Here is a 22,213-nt window from a genome sequence, read left to right on the forward strand (position 1 = left end):
CCCGTGGTTTTATGCATCCCATGTAAGTGACCCAGTGCTTAGCTATCCAGCATCTGTGGAAGTGTTAAAATAACTACAAATTACCAGCTGTCCTGTGGTGGATCCCTTCCTGCAGTGGGCATGCTCATAAACACAGAGCAACATCATAACTTCAGGTGGTTCTGGGTAGGGAATCCCAGCCCCAGGCTTTGACTGGGTGGTTCCCTTGATGCTAACACGTGATTGGACAGATCTCTGGTCCTGTCTCCAGGGTCACTGATCACATAGTTCTCCAACTGAAGCCTCTCACTGAAACTCGGGCCCGTCCATTTCCCTCTATTGACAGCTCATGTGTGGGTACATGCACTTTGGGGTGCATGTGTTCATGTGGGGATGCACATGTGTATGCACGTGGCCACCAGAGGTCAACACTGGATGCTTCGTTCTTTCATGCTCCACCTTTTATGTTCCTGTGCATGCTCTCACATGTGTGTAACGTGTGTGGGTGTACTTGGGAATGCATGGAGGCCAGGGGAGGACCTATGTGTCCTGACCACTTGTACTCAGTGATAAGTATTGAATCACCAGTTATTGGGGGTCTTCCACCAATGCAATAAGCCATCAGACCTAATAAATATGTCTATATTTAATAAACAGAGCAAAGCAATTCCTGGCTGATTCTCAGACAGGCAGGAGATGAACACATGGCAGGTCTAGTGACCAGGTCTGAAACACCCTGTGGTCTTGATCAGCTCCAGGGGGGAAGCTGACCCTTGGAGGGCTTTCTCTGGGGAGGGGTCTGGGATGGGAGGAGGGAACCAGAATAGAGATTCCCAACATCCCTACCCTTCTGGATATATGTGGGTGTGGCTATTTCCTATTGGCAAGGGATGGTGTGGAGCAGGGGGAGTCAGGAGTTGGGTTCATGCTCATCGGAGGCATACGTGAATAAGCATTTGATTAACTGCCATCCTGGAGAACTCGGGCATCTATTCCTTGAGGAGGCAGAGAAAGCAGGTTGCTAGAGAAAAAGTTGATTAACAGCAGTCCTGTGAGTGGAGTAGCAGTGGGAAGAGTGGTGACTGCCAGGAAGAATGCAAAGGAGATGTGCTCCGGCAGGTGTGCTCCGGCAGGTGTGCTCCGGCAGGTGTGTTCTGGAAGGTATGCTCCGGCAGGTGTGTTCTGGAAGGTATGCTCCAGCAGGTGTGCTCCGGCAAGTGTGCTCCGGCAGGTGTGTTCTGGCAGGTATGCTCCGTCAGGTGTGTTCTGGAAGGTGTGCCCTGGCAGGTGTCCTCTGGCAGGTGTGCCCTGGCAGGTGTCCTCTGGCAGGTGTGCCCTGGAAGGTGTCCTCTGGCAGGTGTGCTCCAGCAGGTGTGCCCTGGCAGGTGTGCTCCAGCAGGTGTGCCCTGGCAGGTGTGCCCTGGAAGGTGTGCTCCGGCAGGTGTGCCCTGGCAGGTGTGCCCTGGCAGGTGTGCCCTGGCAGGTGTGCCCTGGCAGGTGTGCTCCAGCAGGTGTGCCCTGGAAGGTGTGCTCTGGCAGGTGTGCCCTGGCAGGTGTGCCCTGGCAGGTGTGCCCTGGCAGGTGTGCCCTGGAAGGTGTGCCCTGGCAGGTGTGCCCTGGCAGGTGTGCCCTGGCAGGTGTGTTCTGGCAGGTGTGCCCTGGCAGGTGTGCCCTGGCAGGTGTGCCCTGGCAGGTGTGCCCTGGCAGGTGTGCTCTGGCTGTACAAAAGAGACGGGTGTGAGGGAGGCGTGAAAGCAGATGCACCCTTCCCTGGGACACCTTGGAAAGCCAGGTTCCGGTTGCTGGATAGGTGCCTGCTTGAGCCTGGAGAGGTGGTATCTGCATTGATGTCCCAGGAGCTTGGGGGATGGCACGCCAAATAGCGGGATAACATGTTCTTCAGGGGTACCTGAGCCATCGCATCTATCTCTCTGGAGGTGGGAAATGCCTCCATCCATAGCTTGATCAGAGGCAATACACAAAATATCCTAAAATTGTGTCAATATACAAAATATATTAAAAATATGCAGAAACATACATTCAATACGTCAAAAAATTTTACCTTAGTGTGCAAAAACATTGTAAACGGGCTGGAGAGATGGCTCAGAGGACACATATACAAATGACAAATATAATTTCAGGTTTGTATCAATATACAAATTATTTACACAGGAATGCAAAAATAATTTACATATGTATCAATATACAAGAATCTGAATTCAATGTAAATTGTAACCAATAGTTGCTGAAATAGTTCACAAGTAGGTACACTAACCTATTATGCCATCCCATTGATTCTCCCTTTTTACTTTTCCAAGAGATTCCACTCCCAGCCCTATTACAACTGGAACCAACCCAGTTGTAATAGGCTGTGATAAATGGGCTGAGAAAGAATCAGAGAAACATCACCCTTTACAATAGCCACAAACAACATAAAATTTCTTGGGGTAACACTAACCAAACAAGTGAAAGACCTGTATAGCAAGAACTTTAAGTCTTTAAAGAAAGAAATTAAAGAAGATATCAGAAAATGGAGAGATCTCCCAGGCTCTTGGATAGGTAGGATCAACATATAAATGGCAACCTTAGCCGGGCGTTGATGGCGCACGCCTTTAATCCCAGCACTCGGGAGGCAGAGGCAGGCGGATCTCTGTAAGTTTGAGACCAGCCTGGACTACCTAGCGAGTTCCAGGACAGCCTCCAAAGCCACAGAGAAACCCTGTCTCGAAAAAACAAAAACAAAAAAAACAAAAAAAAAGGCAAGCTTGCCAAAAGCATCTACAGATGCAGTGCAGCCCCTTAAAATCCCAGCACCATTCTTCACAGACCCTGAAAGAATATACTCAACTTTATATGGAAAAACAAAAGACCCAGGAGAGCCAAAACAACCCTGTACAATAAAGGAACTTCTGGAAGCATCACCATCCCTGACTTCAAGCTCTACTATAGAGCTATAGTCCTGGGGGCTGGAGAGATGGCTCAGAGGTTAAGAGCTCTGCTCTTCCAGAGGACCTGAGTTCAATTCCCAGCAACCACATGGTGGCTCACAATCATCTGTAATGAGATCTGGTGTCCTCTTCTGGTGTCCAAGCATAGAACACTATATGCATACATAATAAAATTTAAAGAAAAAAAAGAGCTATAGTATAACGATATTCGATGCTATATAGGGAAAACAATATATTTATTTACCAGAGAGAGAGAGAGAGTCGCACAGGCCAGGAGTTAGAAGCATGGCTGGCTTCCAGGAGAAAAGGGAAGCCCCTTTTCCTTTCACTTCCTTTTATCTCTACCTTGACCCCGCCCTATTGGGCGGATAGCTTTGTGGGGTTCACTCCTACAATTCCCCTTTTAGTCTAAATAGAAGATTTAAATTTGATACAAACTCAAACATATACAACATATATACGTAGAGGGTGATAATTAAGTTATAATCTACTTATCCTAAACTAAACATATCCATTCCACCTAAATTCTAAACTTATCTGAAAGGGATGCCTAAGTCTGAACACCTCCTTCCAATCTCAACCCTAAAATAATTGCAAATTAACACTAACAGGTGTAAACTATCCTCTAATGTCAATAGTAGGAAGAGGGGATGTGAAATTCTCAAATTTACTTCCTGCTGAAGTGGGACGATGACAATCATGGGGACCTGTGGGAAGAAATTGTTAGTGTAACAAGAGACTTAAGTAGGTCAGTTAGTCTCTGTTTTGCAGGAGAGGCTTGACTGAAGATCCGGATTAGATTTTGATTTTGATTGAAGCTCTTGTCTGAAGCTCTGATCAGATTGTAGAAGATGCACTGTATCAGTTCCTTGGCCTGACGATGTGTCGAGTGATGTAGTTCCAAGCTGGTTTCAGGATGGTGCCAGTCAGGTGGGGTTGATGATGTGGGGCAGTTTAGATGTATCCAGTCGAATCAGGCAGAGTCAGGGAAGTGAATCCCCATTCTCTTTCTGAAGCAGTTGAAGATTGCTGTCAAGAAATCCCTTTGGGGCTGGAGAGATGGCTCAGAGGTTAAGAGCACTGACTGCTCTTCCAGGGGTCCTGAGTTCAATTCCCAGCAACCACATGATGGCTCACAACCATCTACAATTCAATCTGGTGCCCTCTTCTGGCATGTAGGTAGAACACTGTATATGTAATAAATAAATAAATCTTTAAAAAAAAAAAAAGAAATCCCTTTGTCTCTGGAAACCTGAAATATTAATGTTAGCACAGAAATTCTTAACTTCTATGTGTATGAATACTGGGAAAGGTGACCCTAAGGAAGATAATACATATGAAGGAGATCAGAGTTTTAGAAAAGAATCAAATACACACAGATGACAGTCCCCATATATGTATATCTTTTTTGTTGTTGTTGTTTCTGTCTTATATCAATGGCTCTTTGATATAATACAGAAAGTCTGAATTGCATTTTAACAATATGCTTGGGTTTGAAAACTTGGTATTGGCACAAAATTCAATTACTTTCTTTGTGGCAAAAGTAAGCCACTGGGCAATAACATGCCCTTGCCTCGACTGCTGATTGAATTGAAAACCCTGATATTAACCCACACACCTATGAAAACCTGATTTTTTACAAAGAAGCTAAAGTTATACAATGCATAAAAGAAAGTCTTTAACAAATGGTGCTGGCATAACTGGACGCTGGCATGTAGAAGACTGCAGATAGATCCATGGCTATCACCATGCACAAAACTTAAATCCACATGGATCAAAGACCTCAACATAAATCCAGCCACACTGAACCTCTTAGAAGTGAAAGTGGGGGTTACCCTTGAATGAATTGGTACAGAAGACTGCTTTCTGAACATAATGTCACTAGCACAGACATAAGATTGACAATAAATGGGAACTCCTGAAACTGAGAAGCCTCTGTAAGGCAAAGGACACAGTCAGCCAGACCAAAAAGGCAGCCCACAGAATGGGAAAAGATCTTCACTAACCCCACAGAGGGCTGATCTTCAAAATGTACAAACAACTCAAGAAGCAAGTCTCCAAAACACCAAAGGATCCAATTAAAAGGTGGGGTGTAGGCTGGACGTAAAGAGTATATGGCTGGACGTAAAGACGTATACGTACGAAGGCGGAACTACGTCACTAGCCAGGCCCACTTTGGGCATGGCTAGGGGGGCGTTACGGGGGGGGGGGGGGGGAGGTATAAAAGACAGCACACAGGAAGTCTCGGTCTCTTTTCCTGGAGTTCGGCTTCCTGTCCGTCAGCTAGCTGAGAACTGCTTGGCTCCTCTGGGTTTGGTATCTTGTGAGTAATTTTCTACATTAAATACTTAGCTTTACTGTCAGTAATTGTGTGTCGCGTATCGTTACAGCGTCCATTGAAGCATACAGTGGGGTACAGACTAAATAGAGAATTCTCAATAGAGGAGTCTAACATGGCTGAAAGACATAAGAAAGTGCTCAACATCCTTAGCCATTAGGGAAATGCAAATCAAAACAACTCTGAGATACCATCTCACTCCTGTCAGAATGGCAAAAACAAAAACACCAATGACAGTTTATGCTGGAGAGGATGTGGAGAAAGGGGAACACTCCTACACTGCTGGTGGGAGTGCCGATTCATACACCCACTTTGGAAATCAGTATGGAGATTCCTCAGGAAAATGGGAATCAGTCTACCACAAGATCCAGCAATTCCACTCTTAGGCATATACCCAAAAGATGCACATTCATACAAGGATATCTGTTCCACTATGTTCATAGCAGCATTACTTGTCATAGCCAGAACTTGGAAGCAACCTAGATGCCCCTCAACTGAAGAGTGGATAGAGAAAATGTGGTACATTTACACAAGGGAGTGCTACTCAGTGGGGGAAAAACACAGTGCAATCTTTTTTTTTTTTTTTTGGTTTTTTTTTTTTTCGAGACAGGGTTTTTCTCTGTGGCTTTGGAGGCTGTCCTGGAACTAGCTCTTGTAGACCAGACTGGCCTCGAACTCACAGAGATCCTCCTCCCTCTGCCTCCCAAGTGCTGGGATTAAAGGCGTGTGCCACCAACGCCCGGCAACACAGTGCAATCTTGAAATTTGCAGGCAAATGATGGAACTAGAAGAAACCATCCTGAGTGAGGTAACCCAGTCACAAAAAGACAAACATTGAATGTACTCACTCATATATGGATTTTAGACATAGAGCAAAGGATTACCAACCTACAATCCACACTGCCAGAGAAACTAGGAAATAAAGAGGACCCCAAGGGAGACACACATGGTCCCCTGGAGAAGGGAAATGGGACAAGGTCTCCTGAGCAAATTGGGAGCATGGGGGAGGAGAGAGGGAGTTAGAAGAAAGAAGGGGAGAAGAGGAGGGGAGAGGAGGACAGGAAAGAGCAGGAAGATTGAGTCGCAGGATGAGAGCTACCATAATAGAGGGAGCCATTATGTTTTTTTTTTTTTTTTTTTTGGTTTTTCGAGACAGGGTTTCTCTGTATTGTTTTGGAGGCTGTCCTGGGACTTGCTTTGTAGACCAGGCTGGCCTCGAACTCACAGAGATCCGCCTGCCTCTGCCTCCCAAGTGCTGGGATTAAAGGCATGCGCCACCACCGCCCGGCCAATTTGGAATTTCTAATACCTCATAACCGAAAAACAAAATGTTCTTCTAATTTATTTTAATAAGTAACATAGTTTGCTACCCTGAGTTCATGAAAAATCTCAAGCTGAATACATGCCACCATTCCTGTTCAAACAGCCCCCTAAGAGATATTTCCTGATATTCACTGGATGGAAACTGAGCTATTTCAATCAGTGGGTCACTACAGGAACACAACCTTGTGTGTATTCGTGTGTGTGTGTGTGTGTGTGCGTGCAAGTGTGTTGGCACGTGTGTGCATTTGTTTGTTTGTTTTTTTGTTTTTTGTTTTTTTTCGAGACAGGGTTTCTCTGTGGCTTTGGAGGCTGTCCTGGAACTAGCTCTTGTAGACCAGGCTGGCCTCGAACTCACAGAGATCCGCCTGCCTCTGCCTCCCGAGTGCTGGGATTAAAGGCGTGCACCACCAACGCCCGGCATGTGTGTGCATTTGTACATGAGCACTAAGTCATCTCTGAGACAGTGCCTCCAGCAAAGTGCCACCACAACTGTCTCAGTACTCTACAAAACCATACCTCCCTGGGGACAAACTCAGCAGTTACTGAGTCCACAAGGTGGGCTGCCTCAGTAGTTCCAGTCTGGCACCAGAAGGTTCCTGGAGAGCCACCGGTCCCTGCTCCATGATGAATGCTTGGGACGCTGGTTCTGCCACAGCCACAGTGGTGGTCAGGTCACCTGGCAGCCAGAGGAAGGCCACATGAGTAGAGAGTGAGATAATGTCCCCATGACCAGCTCTAATGGTGCGGACCTTTCTAGGTCACTCAAGGCAGTCGGGACAACTGGTTGTGACAGGCTGACATCAAATGAAGCATAATTCAAGCCTTAGCCAAATAAAAAGCCTACTTTAGGCAGAAGAGAGCTTGTGCCATGATCATGAGAAGTGGGGTTTGGATCCCAGAACTCATGGAAGAGCTGGGTTTCTGGTGCTGCCCACAACCCTGGTTCTGAGTAAGCAGTGGCATGGTGGTCACTGGATTTGCTTCCGACCTCGCTGAGAAACACATGAGGCCCATGTTCAGGGAGACAACTGGCTTCAGAGAAATAGATAGGGGATCCTGACACCCCTTCTAGTCTCTGCATTTGTGAACAGGTGCATGGCTCTACACACGTATGTGCACATCTGCACACACAAGCCTGTGCATACACTCACACTCATGAATAAAAAATACACATCAGGGCTGGGAATGTAGTCCAGGGGTTATGTATGATTAGCATATGCAAAGCCCTGGGTTCTATCTTCATCACAACAAGCACGCACGCACGCGCACACACACACACACACACACACACACACACACACACAGGAGTGCACAGGTACCACGTCTACAACCGTCATAGGACTGCTTCTCTCTGGAACACTGTACTTGAGTTTCTTTAGGGGTGATGCTTGTTGCTTTTTGCAGGGTATCAATCTCATGTGTGTTTTTTTTTTGTGGTGGTTTTGTTTTGTTTTGTTGAGACAGTTTCTTCATGTAGTAGTCCTGGCTGTCCTGGCACTTGCTCTGTAGACCAAGTTGCCTTGAAGCCTGGAACCCACTGAGATCCGCCTGCCTCTGCCTCCCGTGTGCTGGGGTTAAAGGCTTCACCACCAATGCCAGGCTCACATGTGTAGTTGGAATTTTCTTGGGGCTACTGACCAGCTCCCAAATAAAGACATGGCAACTTATTTTTCATTACGAAAGCTTGGCCTTAGCTCTGGTTGTCCCACGAGCTCTTTTAACTTCTTCTAACTGGTTCTCTCCATCTGTCCTCGCCTCGGGCGGTTTACCTTTTTCCATTTTGTACGTCCTCCTGTCCTGCTTCCCTTGTGCCTGGCTGCCTGGTCCCTGGCATCTCCTCCTTCCCTGAGCCTAAATTCCTCCACTTACTGGAAGTCCCTCCTAGACCACCTCCTTCGACACTGGTCATTCGCCTTCTTTTTTTTTTTTTCCGAGACAGGGTTTCTCTGTGGCTTTGGAGGCTGTCCTGGAACTCGCTTGGTAGTCCAGGCTGGTCTCGAACTTACAGAGATCCGCCTGCCTCTGCCTCCCGAGTGCTGGGATTAAAGGCGTGCGCCACCAACGCCGGGCCATTCGCCTTCTTATTAGACCAATCAGGAAGGAGCCTTAGGCAGGCAAGGTAAAACAGCAACATATCTTTACATAATTAAACAAATGCACACATCTTTGCATAGTTAAACATGTCTTTGCAGCCGGGCGTTTGGTGGCGCACGTCTTTAATCCCAGCACTCGGGAGGCAGAGGCAGGTGGATCTCTGTGAGTTCGAGGCCAGCCTGGTCTACAGAGTGAGTTCCAGGACAGCCTCCAAAACAATACAGAGAAACCCTGTCTCGAAAAATGAAAGAAAAAAAAAAAAAAAACCATGTCTTTGCAAGGGGAACAGCTGAAGGCTTGGCCACACTGCGAGCCTCAATAGGCCGTTTCTCCTATAAGCCGGTGTGTGGACACAAAAACAGTGTCATCCCACATCCCTCACATTCATAGGATTTCTCTAGAGAGCTTCCTCAAGCGGTGCTGTAAGAGCTCGTGCAGATGAAGGCTTTCCCACACTGCCCTCGTGTGGACTCTGCAGTGTGTGCACGCGTTAGTGTAAGGCTATGTGGAAGCCAAAAGCTCCCCTGCCCAGTTCCTACCCATGTGGTTGATTCCCAGGAACCATTCCACCAGGTTTCTGGAATCCAACGATCTGAAGGTTTCCTTAGTGTGTATACTTACAGGGCTTCTCTGTGGTATGACCTGTCGTGCTTTTGAAGGACACTGGCGCTCACACATTGATGGCATCCACAGGGCTACTTTCCCTTCATGGTCACCTGAGGGGACGAGGGATGCTGGAAGACCCTCCCTTACAACTCCCAGGGCCTCCCGAAGTTCCTTTTCTGTCTCGGAAGACTGCAGATGAATGCAGGCTTTCCCACACTGGTAACCCTCAGGTGCACGTTATCATGTCTTCAGAGAGCTGAGGAATGGCTGATGGTCCCTCACACTCCTTACACAGGTGGCTTCTCTCCAGTGTGCCACATCACAAAGAGGCGCCGGTAAGCCTGACCTCAGTCCTGGCACTGAATGGGTTATGTCCAGGGTGAACCGTGAGAGATGAACGTTGTATGGAGACTTTGCTGGATTCAAACTATGTCTTTCAAGATGGGGATGGGGGACTTCCTGGTCCAGGTGAAGATGTAGGCCAGTGCATAAAGATGCCTCCATACTGAACATGATTTCTGTGGGGGTGGGGATAGAGTGGGGTTCATTGGTACTCCCAAGGCAGCATTCACGATCCCCCACCCTGGAGCTCTGATTGGAGGGAGCTGGTGAAGTGTGTGCTCCTGACTGGGCTAGTGCCTTTTCCGGCTCCCGATTCACTGTAACGCAGGACATGGTGCCGGGCGATCTGGCACAGTGCTATGATTGGCCGGTTTTCCAGGCTCAGCACCTAAAGGCAGAGCTGTAGTGGGATGAAGGCCCAGACCCGGTGTCAGGGAGACAGCAGGAGATGGAGTGAGAAAGCCGTGCAAGCTTTGTTGTTGGCCAGCAGCTCACAAATGACGCAGAGACTCTTAACTATGAAAGCTCACTAGCTAAGGCTTGTCCCATTAGCTCTAACTTAAATAAACCCATTTATATTCATCATCTTTTACTTTTTTTTTTTTTTTTTGGTTTTTCGAGACAGGGTTTCTCTATGGCTTTGGAGGCTGTCCTGGAACTCGAGCTGTAGACCAGGCTGGCCTGGAACTCACAGAGATCCGCCTGCCTCTGCCTCCCGAGTGCTGGGACTAAAGGCGTGCGCCACCACCGCCTGGCTCACTTGAATGTCTGACTCCCTCCATGTCTCGGCATGTGATGTGTGCCTAAATTCATCTCCCACTTCTCTCTCTGCCTGGAAGCCGGCCTATCCCTCCTGTCTAGGGTCATTCACTCTATTAGATCAACCACAGCGGGCTGGAGAGATGGCTCAGCCGTTAAAGGCTAGGCTCACAACCAAAAATAGATCAACCACAGCAATAGTTTCCCAGTGTACAAATACCACAGCAGATAGACTGAGGGGGGGGGTGCACACATGGGGGCGTGAGGTGACAGACAGATGCAGAGACAGACAGACACACAGTGGGAAAGCAACAGAGACCAGTGCATTGCCTGAGTGTCCAAGCTGGGCACAGTGGCTGTGCTGACCACCAGATGCCTAAGAGCTGCTGGGATGTGGCTCAGTGTAAGCGTGAGGGCCTGAGTTCAAATCCCCAGAACCCAGATAAAAATGGCGGGCCTTGCCAGGGCATGACAAACCACGCCTTTGAGCTCTGTGAGGGATGCCAGCCAGGGATGCATAACCCTGTGTCAAGAGGACTGTATGAGAAGCAGGAAGCTGGAGCAACGGCCCAGTGGTCAGAACACTCTGCTCCTGCAGAGGACCCAGGTTTGAGTCCCAGCACTCACACGGAAGCTCACAATCATCTGTGACTCCAGCTCCTGGGGAATTGATGCCCCTGGAGTCACAGGCAGCCATGTAGGACCAGATAAACATGTGGGTAAAAGCCACACGAGCCCTGGCAACAGCAGTGCCAGGGAGGTGGCGACGGGGGATGCCTGGGACTTGAGGGCAGCTTAGCCTCGAGGGCAAGCACCAGGCTCAGTGAGACCGTCTAGAAAACCAAGGGCGGCGTGCACGGATGCCCAAGGGACTGCAGGCGTCCCAGGGTGGGAGGCTGGGCGTCCCCGGGCGGGCTGGTCCACAGATTTGGCCATGGGGATGGGAGGGTGCTGGGAAAGGGAGCTTGCAGCTCAGCTGGACGCCCGGGAGCCATGCGGTGGAAGAACTGACTTCAAGCTACCCCTGACCTCCACAAAATACACACGTGTGCATGCAAAAGCCTACACACGCACACATAAAGGAAACAAGCAAATGTAGGAAAAGTTTAAAAATACGAAAGGAATTCCATGTTTATTGCATTGGGGGGCTTCCAGAGGCCTGCGGTCCCTTAGTGTAGATGGGTCCCTGGTGGCTCTGGATCAAGGGGTTCGGAGTGGAGTGTGTGACTGCTGATCAGGCTCATCCTGAGTCACAAGAGGTGGCAGGTGGGACACATGAATCCTCGAGGCTGGGACACAGCCTCTTCCGCCCGTGTGGGAACCCCGTGTCCCGAGATTCCCCGAAGGGACGTGGACAAGGGCCACAGTGAGACTCCCAAGGAGCTGTGCAGGGCCTGGTGGCATCGCCTGCCACCCCTGCTACTGTGGAGGCTGAGGGGGGCAGGGCGCTAGCTCCAGGCCAGCCTGAGCGACTTAGGGAGCCCAGGTTTCAAAGAAGAATCTGGAAAAGGCGAGGTGTGGTGTGTGCAAGCCCGGGCTCAGTCCTCAGCACACAAAAAACAAAACAGAAATCCCAACATGTGTGGTTCCTACAAATGCCCCTCCCACCCCACGCACGCGGGTCAGCTGGGGGCAGCCTCGGTCTTTACTCTTTTGGGGGGCCTGTGGGGTACAGAGCTGTTGGGCTCTGGCTTACACGCAGCGTGCACCGAGCCATTGAGGTGTGCAGGGGGCTCAGTCTTGGGTGCAGCTGGCCGTGGCAGGGGTGGCAGGGCCTTGTCCAGCACGCAGGGCCCGTCCCAGGCGGGGATCTCCAGCCCCAGATGTTTCATGAGCCCGCTCATCACCTCGTCCACGTAGCCATGGATGCGGAGGTCGGCCTGGCGGTCCTGTCAGGGTGACGGATAGTCGGGCGGGGCAGGGGGCATGGCAGAAAATACAGGGCCACAGGGCAGGGCACCGGTACATACGTGTTTTGTGGGCTGCAGGTTGACAATTACCAGACGGCCTCCCCGGCGCTTAGTGGCAAGGGGCAGGTTCCCACTGGGGCGGATCTGCAGCGAGGTGCCCAGGGTGACTGACAGGTCTGCGGTCCTGGGAACAGGAAGCAGTGAGGGGCTGGGGACGTGGTCGGGGTGGAGCCCCGCCTAGAATCCCCAGGGAGGGGCTAGGGTGTGGTCAGGGTGGAGCCCCCCCAGTCCCCATTGAGAGGCTGGCTCTGTGCTTGCTTAGTATTCTACACAGACCCTGAAAACAAGAAACCAAAGCTTCCTCCAGTCATCCTGTGTCCCGGTTCTCTGCGCCTGCCCCGTCCAAGGATGTAGGTGCTGCCGAGGACACTCTGCTGTCCCACCCTATCCCACGCCTGCGCCTGCGCAGCTGTCCCCACCCACCGACACCCAGGGCGTGCATGCACGGGGGTCACACCTGCTAGCCTCGTCAGCACGCATCAGGTCCCGCTCAGGCAGGGCGTCCTCCCAGTCCAGAATGGTGTCCCTCAGCTCCCCCCTGCAGCAGGTCAGGGAAGGGTTAGGGCCTCCCCTGCTGACAGGGGCAGGTGTGAGGAATGGCACTCACCTACAGGCCCTCAGTCCCCTCGCCTTGGCCACTGTGCAGAGCCGGCCCGTGGCCTTGAGGCCCATGGTGCCGACGACTGTGTCTCTCACGTATTGCCTGTACAGGAGGAAGAGCAGGATGTGACTTGCCTGTGTTCTTTCAAGGATCTGGGGGTGCTGTAACCAGCGCACTGGGGTACAGGCTCAACAGCAAGACAGACAGGCGGCTCAGTCTGGAAAGTGCTTGCCATGCGAACATGACACCCTGAGTTCGAGTCCCCAGGACCTAAGAGAGGCGGCACAACGGAGCAGATTCACCACCCCAGCTGGGGAGGCGGAGACGGGACCCAGGAGTTTCCTGGCCACTCAGCAAAACCAGTGAGACCGAGCCTCAGAACACAGCACTGGCTGCTCTTCCCGAGGACCCGTGTTCAATTCCCAGCACCCACATGGTGGCTCACAGCATCTGCAGTGAGATCTGGCGCCCTCTTCTGACATAACAGCATACATGCAGGTAGAACACTCACATATTAAGTAAATAAACCCTCAAAAACAAAAAACCAACAAAAAACACCCAAAACAACAACAACAGCAAAAAACCAAACCCTCTAGCAACAACAAAAAGACCTTTGAAGACATCTGAAGCGTCTGCCATTCACCTGTGGGGGGTGGGGTGCCCAAACATGGTGGCTCCTACCTGTCATCTCAGCACCCAGGAAGCCGAGGCAGGCTAACCTGGGCTACTTAAAGAGGGGTCAGGAGCCGAAGCTCAGGGGCACAGCTGGAACCACAGCAGGGGGTGGAGCAGTGAGAACCCTCACTTCCAAGGGTGTGGCTTGTGTCACCCCATTCTGTAGCATCTTGCTTGGGGCACCGTTAGGGAAGGGTTTGCTGCCTCACAGTTGTCTGTTTTAATCTGACTGTCAGTGGGAACAGACTCCTCCCAGCTTTCCCTAGGGCTGGTTCAGGACCCCTAAGCTGGCTCAGGGGAGGAACCTGGGAGAACCCCACCCCTCCCGGTCTCCACACGACACTCACATCTTACACTTGGGACATTCCTCTACAAACATGTTTCCGTGGAGCTCGGCCAGCTTGTCCCTGCGGAAGACCATGAGAGTCAGGGCCCTTCCTTCCAGAAAGCCTTCCCAGGCTGCTCACCCACAAGGCCTAGGCTGAGGGATTGTTACAGGTGGAGCCCACCCTACCTCTGCAAACACGAATACCTGCCCCCACTACAAAAATCCGTTGGCCAGATGGACCGTGGTGGTGCAGCTTTAACCCCAGCACTCGGGAGGCAGAAGCAGGCGGATCTGTGAGTCCCAGGACAGCCTGGGCTACAGAGAGAAACCTCTCTCGAAAAACCATACAAAAACAAAAACAAAAAATACTCTCTTGGCCTTAGAGCCCCTGCCTAGAACCCTCAGTGAGGGGCTGGGGTGTGGCCAGGGTGGAGTCACACCTGGAAACCCCGCCCTGACCAAGTGCTGGCGCCCTCAGGCTCCAGCTCTTGCCCTCTTCCCATCTCCGGTGAACTGCCCGTGAGCTCGGGCACCCTGGTCCCCGATAAGTTAGGGGTGCGGGCGCCCTCGCCCCTCGGCGCACTCCCACCTGACCTGGGGAAGCCCGAGCGTACGTGCAGCCCGTCTACGTTCTGGCTGACCAGGAAGCTGAGGAAGCCGGCGCGTTCCAGCTGGACCAGGGCCATGTGGGTCTTCGAGGGCCGGGCGCTCTCGAAGGTGGTGTCAAACTTGGGGGCCAGGCCGCGCTCCTCCATGGTCCACACGCCGTGGGGGCCTCTGAGGGAGCGGGCAGAGAGAAATCGGCACACAGGGCAAAAGCTCCTTCTTCAGTCCCGATCGCCCCAGCTCGGGGCTCTTTCCGCCCTGCCGGGGCGACGCGGGGAGCCGGGGCGACGCGGGGAGCCGGGGCGACGCGGGGAGCCGGGAGACGCGGGGAGCCGGGAGACGCGGGGAGCCGGGAGACGCGGGGAGCCGGGGAGACGCGGGGAGCCGGGGAGACGCGGGGAGCCGGGGAGACGCGGGGAGCCGGGAGACGCGGGGAGCCGGGAGACGCGGGGAGCCGGGGAGACGCGGGGAGCCGGGAGACGCGGGGAGACGGGGAGACGCGGGGAGCCGGGAGACGCGGGGAGCAGGGGAGACGCGGGCAGCAGGGGAGACGCGGGGAGCCGGGAGACGCGGGGAGACGGGGAGCCGGGGGAAGCCGGGGAGACGCGGGCAGCAGGGGAGACGCGGGCAGCAGGGGAGACGCGGGGAGACGCGGGGAGCCGGGAGACGCGGGGAGACGCGGGGAGCCGGGAGACGCGGGCAGCAGGGGAGACGCGGGCAGCAGGGGAGACGCGGGGAGCGCGGGAAGGGCTTCGTGGAGGCGGCCCAGGGCCGCCACCTCGCCGGGACACGCTCCCGGCCTCAGTTTCCCCCCTGGCTCACAGACCTGAAGTCGGGGATGCCGCAGGCGGTGCTGATGCCGGCGCCCGTGTGGAAGACGACGCGGGGGGACTGCCGCACCAGCCGCGCCAGCTCCCGCACCTTGCGCTCCAGCTCCTCGGGGGGGTCGAAGACCTGCGGGGCCGGGCGCGGCGGTCAGCGCGGCCCGGGACGCCGCCACCACGGGCGAGCCGGGATCCCTTCCGGCCCCTCCCGGGCCCCGGCCGCCCCGCTGCCGCCTGGCGACCCCGACGCCGCGGCCCTCACCTCGGGCAGCCCGCACTTGCCCTTATCCGCGTACGGCGACAGCCCCGCTGCGTAGTTCACCGACATCGCCGCCCGCACCGCCGCCCGGGAACAATAAAGTTTCCCTTGTTGAGGCCGCTTCCGCCGGAAGCGAGGAAGGGACGGCCGGGGAGGAGGAGCGGGTCTGCGGGAGCGTTGGCGGTGGAGGCAGCGTTCGCCTGGGGAGCGTGCGCCGCGCTGACGCCGCGCGCGCCATCTTTAGTGCTGGCTGCCACGCGTGCCTTCCGCAGTGCGCCCCTGGCGGCCGGCTCATCCCGGCCCAAGAAAGCGACAACGAAACCCATTACAAACAACCCCAGAAGCAAAGCCCCGCCCCTCGCGCGTACAGCCGCGGCGGGAGTTCGAAGCCCGTCGAGAGCTCGAGACACCCTGGGGCGGCCTCCGGGTCCCCGGCGCGTGGCTGCCAGCCCGTGCCTGCCCCTCTCCGGGCCCCTGCCAGCGTTTTCTCGGCCTTGTTTCTGAAGTGCGTCTCCCGGGAAGCACAGGCCAGGTCCCCAGAACGCAGCGAGTCCCACGAGTCCCACAGGGTGCAGAGAGAGAGGGAGGAGAAGGGGTGTGGGGTCACAAGGACTCCCGTGTCCCCTCCCGTCCTGACCCTGGTGCCTGCTGGTGGCCGCACTCGGGACCAGGCCATGGTGATGGCGGCTGGGGACCCGGGGCAGCACGGGAAGGCTCCGGAGGCGGCAGTCCCGGGGGCTGCCCACCTGAGCAGGCTGGCCAACAGCGGCTCGGCTCATCCCGTCCCCCGGGCGGATGCTCCCCCCACACCTGATCAGGTGTCACCCCGACTCTGCTGCTGGCGGCTCGCACTTGGAGCGGGTAACCAGAGAGGCTGAGGTGCACGCAGGGCTCTGGCCTGGAGACGCCCGAGGTAGGGGGACGAGACCCGGAGACGCCAGGGCAGACGCCGCCCTGGGTCCCACGAAAGGCGAGGCCTGGGCACTGATACTGCGCCAGGGGCTCGGGGAGGGGCTGCTTGCGACACCCCGAACACATGCACCTGTACACTCGTGACAGGCACAGGTCCCGCCCGACAGTGCGGACCTCGCTCAATGTGCAGCCTCCTCCCTGAACCATTGTGGGAACCCACAGGTCACTGGACCTGTGCTGCGATCACCTCTTCCAGGACGGAGACCCCTAAATCCACGGGCCTTCCCTGCCCCCATCCCGCGATTCCATCCTGACTGGCAACCTGGGTTTCCTGTTACTCACCCTTGAGTGTGACTGAAGTGTCACACTGAGTAGTAGAGGGGGAAGGAAGGACGAACAGGTGGATGGATGGGTGGATGGGTGGATGGATGGATGGATGGGTGGATGGATGGATGGATGGATGATGAGTGGATGGATGGATGGGTGGGTGGATGGATGAGTGGATGGATGGATGGGTGGGTGGATGAATGGATGGATGGATGGGTGGGTGGATGGATGGGTGGATGGATGGGTGGGTGGGTGAGTGGATGGATGGGTGGATGGATGGATGAGTGGATGGATGGATGGGTGGGTGGATGGGTGGATGGATGGATGGGTGGGTGGATGGGTGGGTGGATGGATGGGTGGATGGATGTGTGGATGGCTGGGTGGATGTGTGGGTGGATGGATGGGTGGATGGATGGGTGGGTGGATGGATGGGTGGGTGGATGGGTGGATGGATGGATGGGTGGGTGGGTGGGTGGGTGGATGGGTCTTCCCTGAGTGGATTTCTTTTCCTCACCAAGAGCAGTCACAAGTGTGACTGGCCTTCCTACAAGGGGCTGATTGTCAGTTGTCGCCTTCCCTCTATCCCCAGTAAGTAAAAAGCTTGTTGCTGGACAAACCTGGAAGCAGCCTGGTGGCTGCACCTTGCTGAGAAGCCAGAATCGAGGCAGAGGAAGTGCCCCAGCTGGGGAGAATACAGGTAGTTCCAATGGGGGAGTGTAGTTCATTGTGTCTGGGAGACAGAACACTGGTCAGCACATGGCGTTTTAGGAATAGTTCTACGGAGAAGCGGGAGGGGAATTCTTGGCATCAGTGGTTGCAGGAGAACAAGATTGCAGAGCTGCTTGAGCTAATGGAGTCGTGGTGATGCCTGTTACTGTCCATCAGGCTCTTCTGGGACTGCACTCTGTCTGCAAGGGTTAGCTCTTCTGTTGACAGTTCCCTCAGAGAGCAGCTCACCTTCACAGGGACGCCCAGCAGAGAGATTGGCCCTGTAGGATGAGGGCAGAGGCTGTGCTGTGCTGGGCGGTACGGCTGACCACCCCAGCGTGCTCCCTCACTCCACCCGCCCCTTCCCCAGAGACAGGACCAGAGTCCCCAGCCGGCATGATGAAGACCCTCCGGGCAAGGTTCAAGAAGACGGAGGTGAGTCTGCACACGCCCTCAGTCCCACCTCCTTCTCAAACCCCCATTGTAGCTCAGAATCCGGCCTCGGCCTTTGGCTCCTTCCACCCCGCCCGGTGCCCCTAGTAGCTGCCCCAGCAGCTTCATGGACCAGTTCTCTTTCTGCTAGCCCAAGGCTAACTCTGCCCACGGGTCCACTGACTCCCTCTGCTGGCCCAGCTCTGCTCCTCCAACCCCAGTCTGGGTCACAGTGGTCCCTGTGGCCTCCCCCCAGCGATGGTTGGAAGCAGGACCTTTGCACCTGCTAGCGAGGAGTCTGCAAGACACCCGCAATCCCTTCCCACTCCCGCTTTCGTTTGAATCCGTGTGGATTTAGCATTTCTCTGCTCCAGAAAACCTTCACAAGGATTCTTCAGGGAATGAACTTACATTATCTGCGTTTGACAGGTGAAGGGACGCTCAGAGATGGTGTGGGCGCTGCACAAAGTCACACAGCTTGGAAGGGTCCTGCCTCCTGTGGGGGCTGGGCACCTGTGGATGTGACCTGCACCGGGAATGGGGATGGAAGGGTTTGGAGAGAGACAGAGAGAGAGAGAGAGAGAGAGAGAGAGAGAGAGAGAGAGAGAGAGAGAGAGAGAGAGAGAGAGAGAGAGAGAGAGAGAGAGAGAGAGAGAGAGAGAGAGCGAGAGTGGTCACTTTCCTATACAGTAAGGCTGGGCTGGCTGCCTAATATTTTCCAACTGGTCACTCACTTCCTTAGATATTTTTCTTTTTCCTTCCTTCCTTCCTTCCTTCCTTCCTTTCTTTCTTTCTTTCTTCTTTCTTTCTTTCTTTTTTTCGAGACAGGGTTTCTCTGTGGCTTTGGAGGCTGTCCTGGAACTCACTCTTGTGGACCAGGCTGGCCTCGAACTCACAGAGATCCGCCTGCCTCTGCCTCCCGAGTGCTGGGACTAAAGGCGTGCGCCACCAACGCCCGGCTAGATATATTTTTCATAGAATCACGGCCAGCTGGCCGTGTGTGCAGTACCCGCAGAGGCCGGGAGGGGCGTAGGTCCCCATAACTGGATTCACAGGCTGTTGTGGGCCCGGAATGGGTGCTGGGAACGGCACCCTAGGTCCTCTTCAGGGGCAGCCCGTGCGCTAACTGCTGAGTATCTCTCCTGAATTTGATTCCCAGAATCCCCTGATGGAAGGAGGAAAATGACTTCTCAAAGTTGTCCTCTGACCTGTGCCTCTGTGCACCTGTGTACACACCCACAGAGATGTAGTTTTCAAATCAAAGGAGAAAATACTTTCTGAAAAGCTGAATTAGACCAGCTGTGAGAGTGCACGCCTTTAACCCCAGCACTCGGGAGGCAGAGGCAGGCAGATCTCTGTGAGTTCGAGGCCAGCCTGGTCTACAGAGCGAGTTCCAGGACAGGCTCCAAAGAAACCTGTTGGAAAAAAGGTCTGCCTATTTAAAAAGCTGACTTATTTCGAGATGTTGCAGCTCACCCCTGATGAGAGGCACCTAGCTTGGGATGGAACACGGGTGTGTTTCTGGGTGCTGAACGGGCAGTGTTGGTGTGGGTGGGGCAGGGGCGCGGGGCCACCTGGGCAGCAGATGGGAGACCTGTCCTGCCCCCGCCCACCCGTCTCCGGTTTCTCTGCAGCAGCTTTTGTCACAGCAGCCCCAGGGGAAGAAAGCGAACACCCGTGGCTGCCTCCCTGGCGCCCTGGGCTTCTGAGTCCCCCTCCTGGGGTGGCCAAGTGCCAGGCTGCATACCAGCAGGTGTCCCCACGCTGTCCCGCCAGGGCTCCAGCGGGGGCGCAGCGGGCTCTGGGCATTGGTTTCTCTTGTCCAGAGCGGGAATCACCTTATCTGGGGCCCTCGCTGGCCTTCTGATCTTATTTGAGAAGGATCCCTCCAGGGCAATGAGGGAGGCATGTAAAGATTTGTTGGTGCTGTCCTTGTAGCCCAGGCTGGCCTTGCCTGCCTCTGCTTCCCAAGTCCTAGGATTAAAGGCGTGTGCCACCATGCCTAAATCAGTAGTCTCTCTCTCTCTCTGTCTCTCTCTTTCTCTCTCTGTCTCTCTCTCTGTGTCTGTCTGTCTCTCTGTCTGTCTGTCTCTCTCTGTCTCTGTCTCTGTCAGCGTGGTGTGTGTGTGTGTGCGCGTGTGCGTGCATGCACGCATGTGCCAGGACTCTCCCACCCGCCCAGGGCCCAGAGTGTTGAGGGACAGGGAGGAAGGACTAGCTTGTTAGGGAAACCACATTGGTAACTGTGTAAGGCTTCTGGATGAGCTCCTCACTTCACCCCGAGTTCTGCCTGTCAGGGCACAGTATCTGTCGTGTGTCACTGTCTGCTGCCCTGTCCCCAAGACACCTTCTATAGCGCCAGCTACCTGCACAGAAGCCGCAGAGCCTTGACTCTGAGTTTCCGAGACATCCAGTAGTCACTCAATAAAGGCAGAACAGGATAGCCTCTGCCCAGGGCTGCGACGTGGTGCCCAGCCCCCTCCCCCTGCGGCAGGCCGTGGGGTGCCTCTGTGGGTCCTGCGTGGGGGGCTCTAATTCCAGCCGAGGCGTGACAGGGCCCGCGGACCCTGGAGACAGAAAGCGGGTCGCGCCCTGTCTCTCAGTTGATCTGGGTTGGGTGCGTGAGGCGCAGCCTTTTCCGTGTCCTTCCGTGTACCCGGCCTGTGCCGGCCGGTGCGAGCCGCCCAGCTCGGACCTCCAGAGCTGTGTCTGGCAGGTCTGCAGGAAACCCGCTGCGCTCGTGAGGCGGGCGGAGGCCCCAGCAGGTGAAGTCTAGGTCAGGCCCGTAGGTGGATATGGGCGGGGCAGGCACGGGTTCAAGTTCAGAGTGAGAGCCGCTGGAGGGGAGCAAGTGGTGGGAGTGTGGGTGGATGGACCGGAGGGCAGAGGAGTGAGTGGGTGAAGTGAGCGAGCCGTGAGAAGATGGCTTAGTCAACCGGGGTGAGGAAATTAGCGAGAGGATGTGTGAACGAATGAATGAAAAGATAGACCTGAGCGATGGACGAATGAATGACGGGCTAGGCGGAGCCGGGGGCGGAGCTGGGCAGGGCCGGCGCCTGGGGACGAGGGCGGGGCCATGATCTAGGGGATGTGGGCGTGGTCTTGTCTGGCGCTTTCACCATGAAGCAGCTGTGCCTGTGCGCGGCCGCCTCCTTCACGGTAGGCACTTGTGCCCCTCTGCGCCTTCCCCTCCTTCCCGGGAAGATGCTCCGCGGGGCGGGGAGCGGGGCAGCTGCGGGGCGCGGGCCGGACGTGGAGGGCTGCGCCGAGGGCCTCTGTGCGGGCGCGGGGTCAGCCGGGCGTTGCGAGGTGCAGGTCTTGTAGGACACTGCGGACAGTGACCTGGGAACAGTCCCTGCTCCTGGGCAGGGAGCGAGCTTGGGAACATTTGCCGTTGCAGCCGGCCAAGCCTCAATGCCATGGGGGGGCGATGGGACCTTGGCAGAGCAGCTGTGAAGTGCAGGGCCGGTGGGCGGGGGTGGGGCGTGGGGGGTGGTCGTGGAGAGTGCTTGGGAAAGGCCGGTCACCCCAGCGTTTGGAGGCTGGGCCAGGGCAATCTTTAATTTGAGGCTAGTCGGACCACATAGTGAGACTCTGTGTCAAAAAACTAAAAGACAGTAAAATAATTGTGGACGAGGGGCGGGGCGATGGGTCAGTGGGTCAGACTTAGCACCCACAAAGCCCTGGCTTCTCTGCATAAACCAGGTGCGATGGTTCACACCTCTCATCCCAGCCCTGCGGAGGGGGGAGGCAGGAAGATCAGGAATTCAAGGTCATCCTTGGCTCACAGGGGTTTTGAAGCCACCCTGGGCTACATAACACCCGATCCCGCTTCAAAAAACCAGAAACTCGCATTTAATCCCAGCACTCTGGGAGCAGGAGGGCAGCTAGCCTGATCTGCCATAGAGACAGCCGCTGTCCCCCAAAAGGTGGGGCGCTGTCTTATAAAACTGGCTTTGGCTTAAGTTAGGATGAGGGGATGTGGTTTGAGGACAGACATTTGGAAGACACATGCTGAGGGATGCAGGTTTCAGAGACGATGTCTCGAGGCCCCCAGCCAGGACCACCTACCCCACAGCTCCGGCTCAGCCCTACCGACCTCGGCTCCTGCCCGCCCTGTGGTCCATGCCCTATCCCGAAACCCGCAGCAAGAGGCAGGCGCCAGGCAAGTGCCCAGGAATG

General features: G+C 54.8%; 2 protein-coding genes and 1 long non-coding RNA gene across 26 annotated transcripts in view; 1 reads left to right on the forward strand and 2 right to left on the reverse strand.

Moving 5' to 3' along the window:
* Positions 1-11,494: 11,494 nt before the first annotated feature.
* Positions 11,495-15,848, reverse strand: Sirt6 (sirtuin 6). Its single transcript, XM_005083238.4, has 8 exons — positions 15,656-15,848; positions 15,396-15,523; positions 14,558-14,740; positions 13,983-14,042; positions 12,967-13,062; positions 12,817-12,897; positions 12,360-12,483; positions 11,495-12,278 (listed from the first exon to the last, which is right to left on the reverse strand). Exons 1-8 carry the CDS (start codon positions 15,719-15,721, stop codon positions 12,012-12,014), a joined length of 1,005 nt encoding a protein of 334 aa, XP_005083295.1. The 5' UTR covers positions 15,722-15,848; the 3' UTR covers positions 11,495-12,011.
* Positions 15,849-17,452: 1,604 nt separating this feature from the next.
* Ankrd24 (ankyrin repeat domain 24) overlaps positions 17,453-22,213 on the forward strand; it is a 32,375-nt gene continuing 27,614 nt past the window's right edge. For 9 of the 24 annotated variants that reach the window (XR_005873913.1, XR_005873912.1, XR_005873914.1 and 6 more), the window contains exon 1: positions 21,562-22,196. Coding sequence is in view for 16 of the 24 variants with exons in the window: in XM_040737983.1 (XP_040593917.1) it covers positions 22,053-22,196 (144 nt within the window). In the remaining 8 variants the exon portion in view is untranslated. Of the gene's footprint in view, positions 17,589-17,969; positions 18,035-21,118; positions 21,191-21,556; positions 22,197-22,213 lie in introns of those variants that run through there. The other 15 variants (XM_040737985.1, XM_040737998.1, XM_040737995.1 and 12 more) reach the window with 10 other exon arrangements.
* LOC121136781 lies at positions 17,582-21,097 on the reverse strand. Its single transcript, XR_005873919.1, has 3 exons — positions 20,398-21,097; positions 18,443-18,557; positions 17,582-17,880 (listed from the first exon to the last, which is right to left on the reverse strand). It is a non-coding gene; the product is annotated as an uncharacterized LOC121136781 (long non-coding RNA).

Source organism: Mesocricetus auratus, unplaced genomic scaffold (assembly GCF_017639785.1).
Source record: "Mesocricetus auratus isolate SY011 unplaced genomic scaffold, BCM_Maur_2.0 Super-Scaffold_100676, whole genome shotgun sequence".
Taxonomy (NCBI): Eukaryota; Metazoa; Chordata; class Mammalia; order Rodentia; family Cricetidae; genus Mesocricetus; species Mesocricetus auratus.

Coding starts and splice junctions, on each gene's coding strand:
- Sirt6 (XM_005083238.4), bottom strand. CDS start 15,721: ATGTCGGTGAACTACGCAGCGGGGCTGTCGCCGTACGCGGATAAGGGC. Junction 14,043..14,557: donor GTACGCTCGGGCTTCCCCAG/GTCAGGTGGGAG, acceptor GGTCTTCCGCAG/GGACAAGCTGGCCGAGCTCC. Junction 13,063..13,982: donor GAATGTCCCAAGTGTAAGAT/GTGAGTGTCGTG, acceptor CCTCCTGTACAG/GCAATACGTGAGAGACACAG.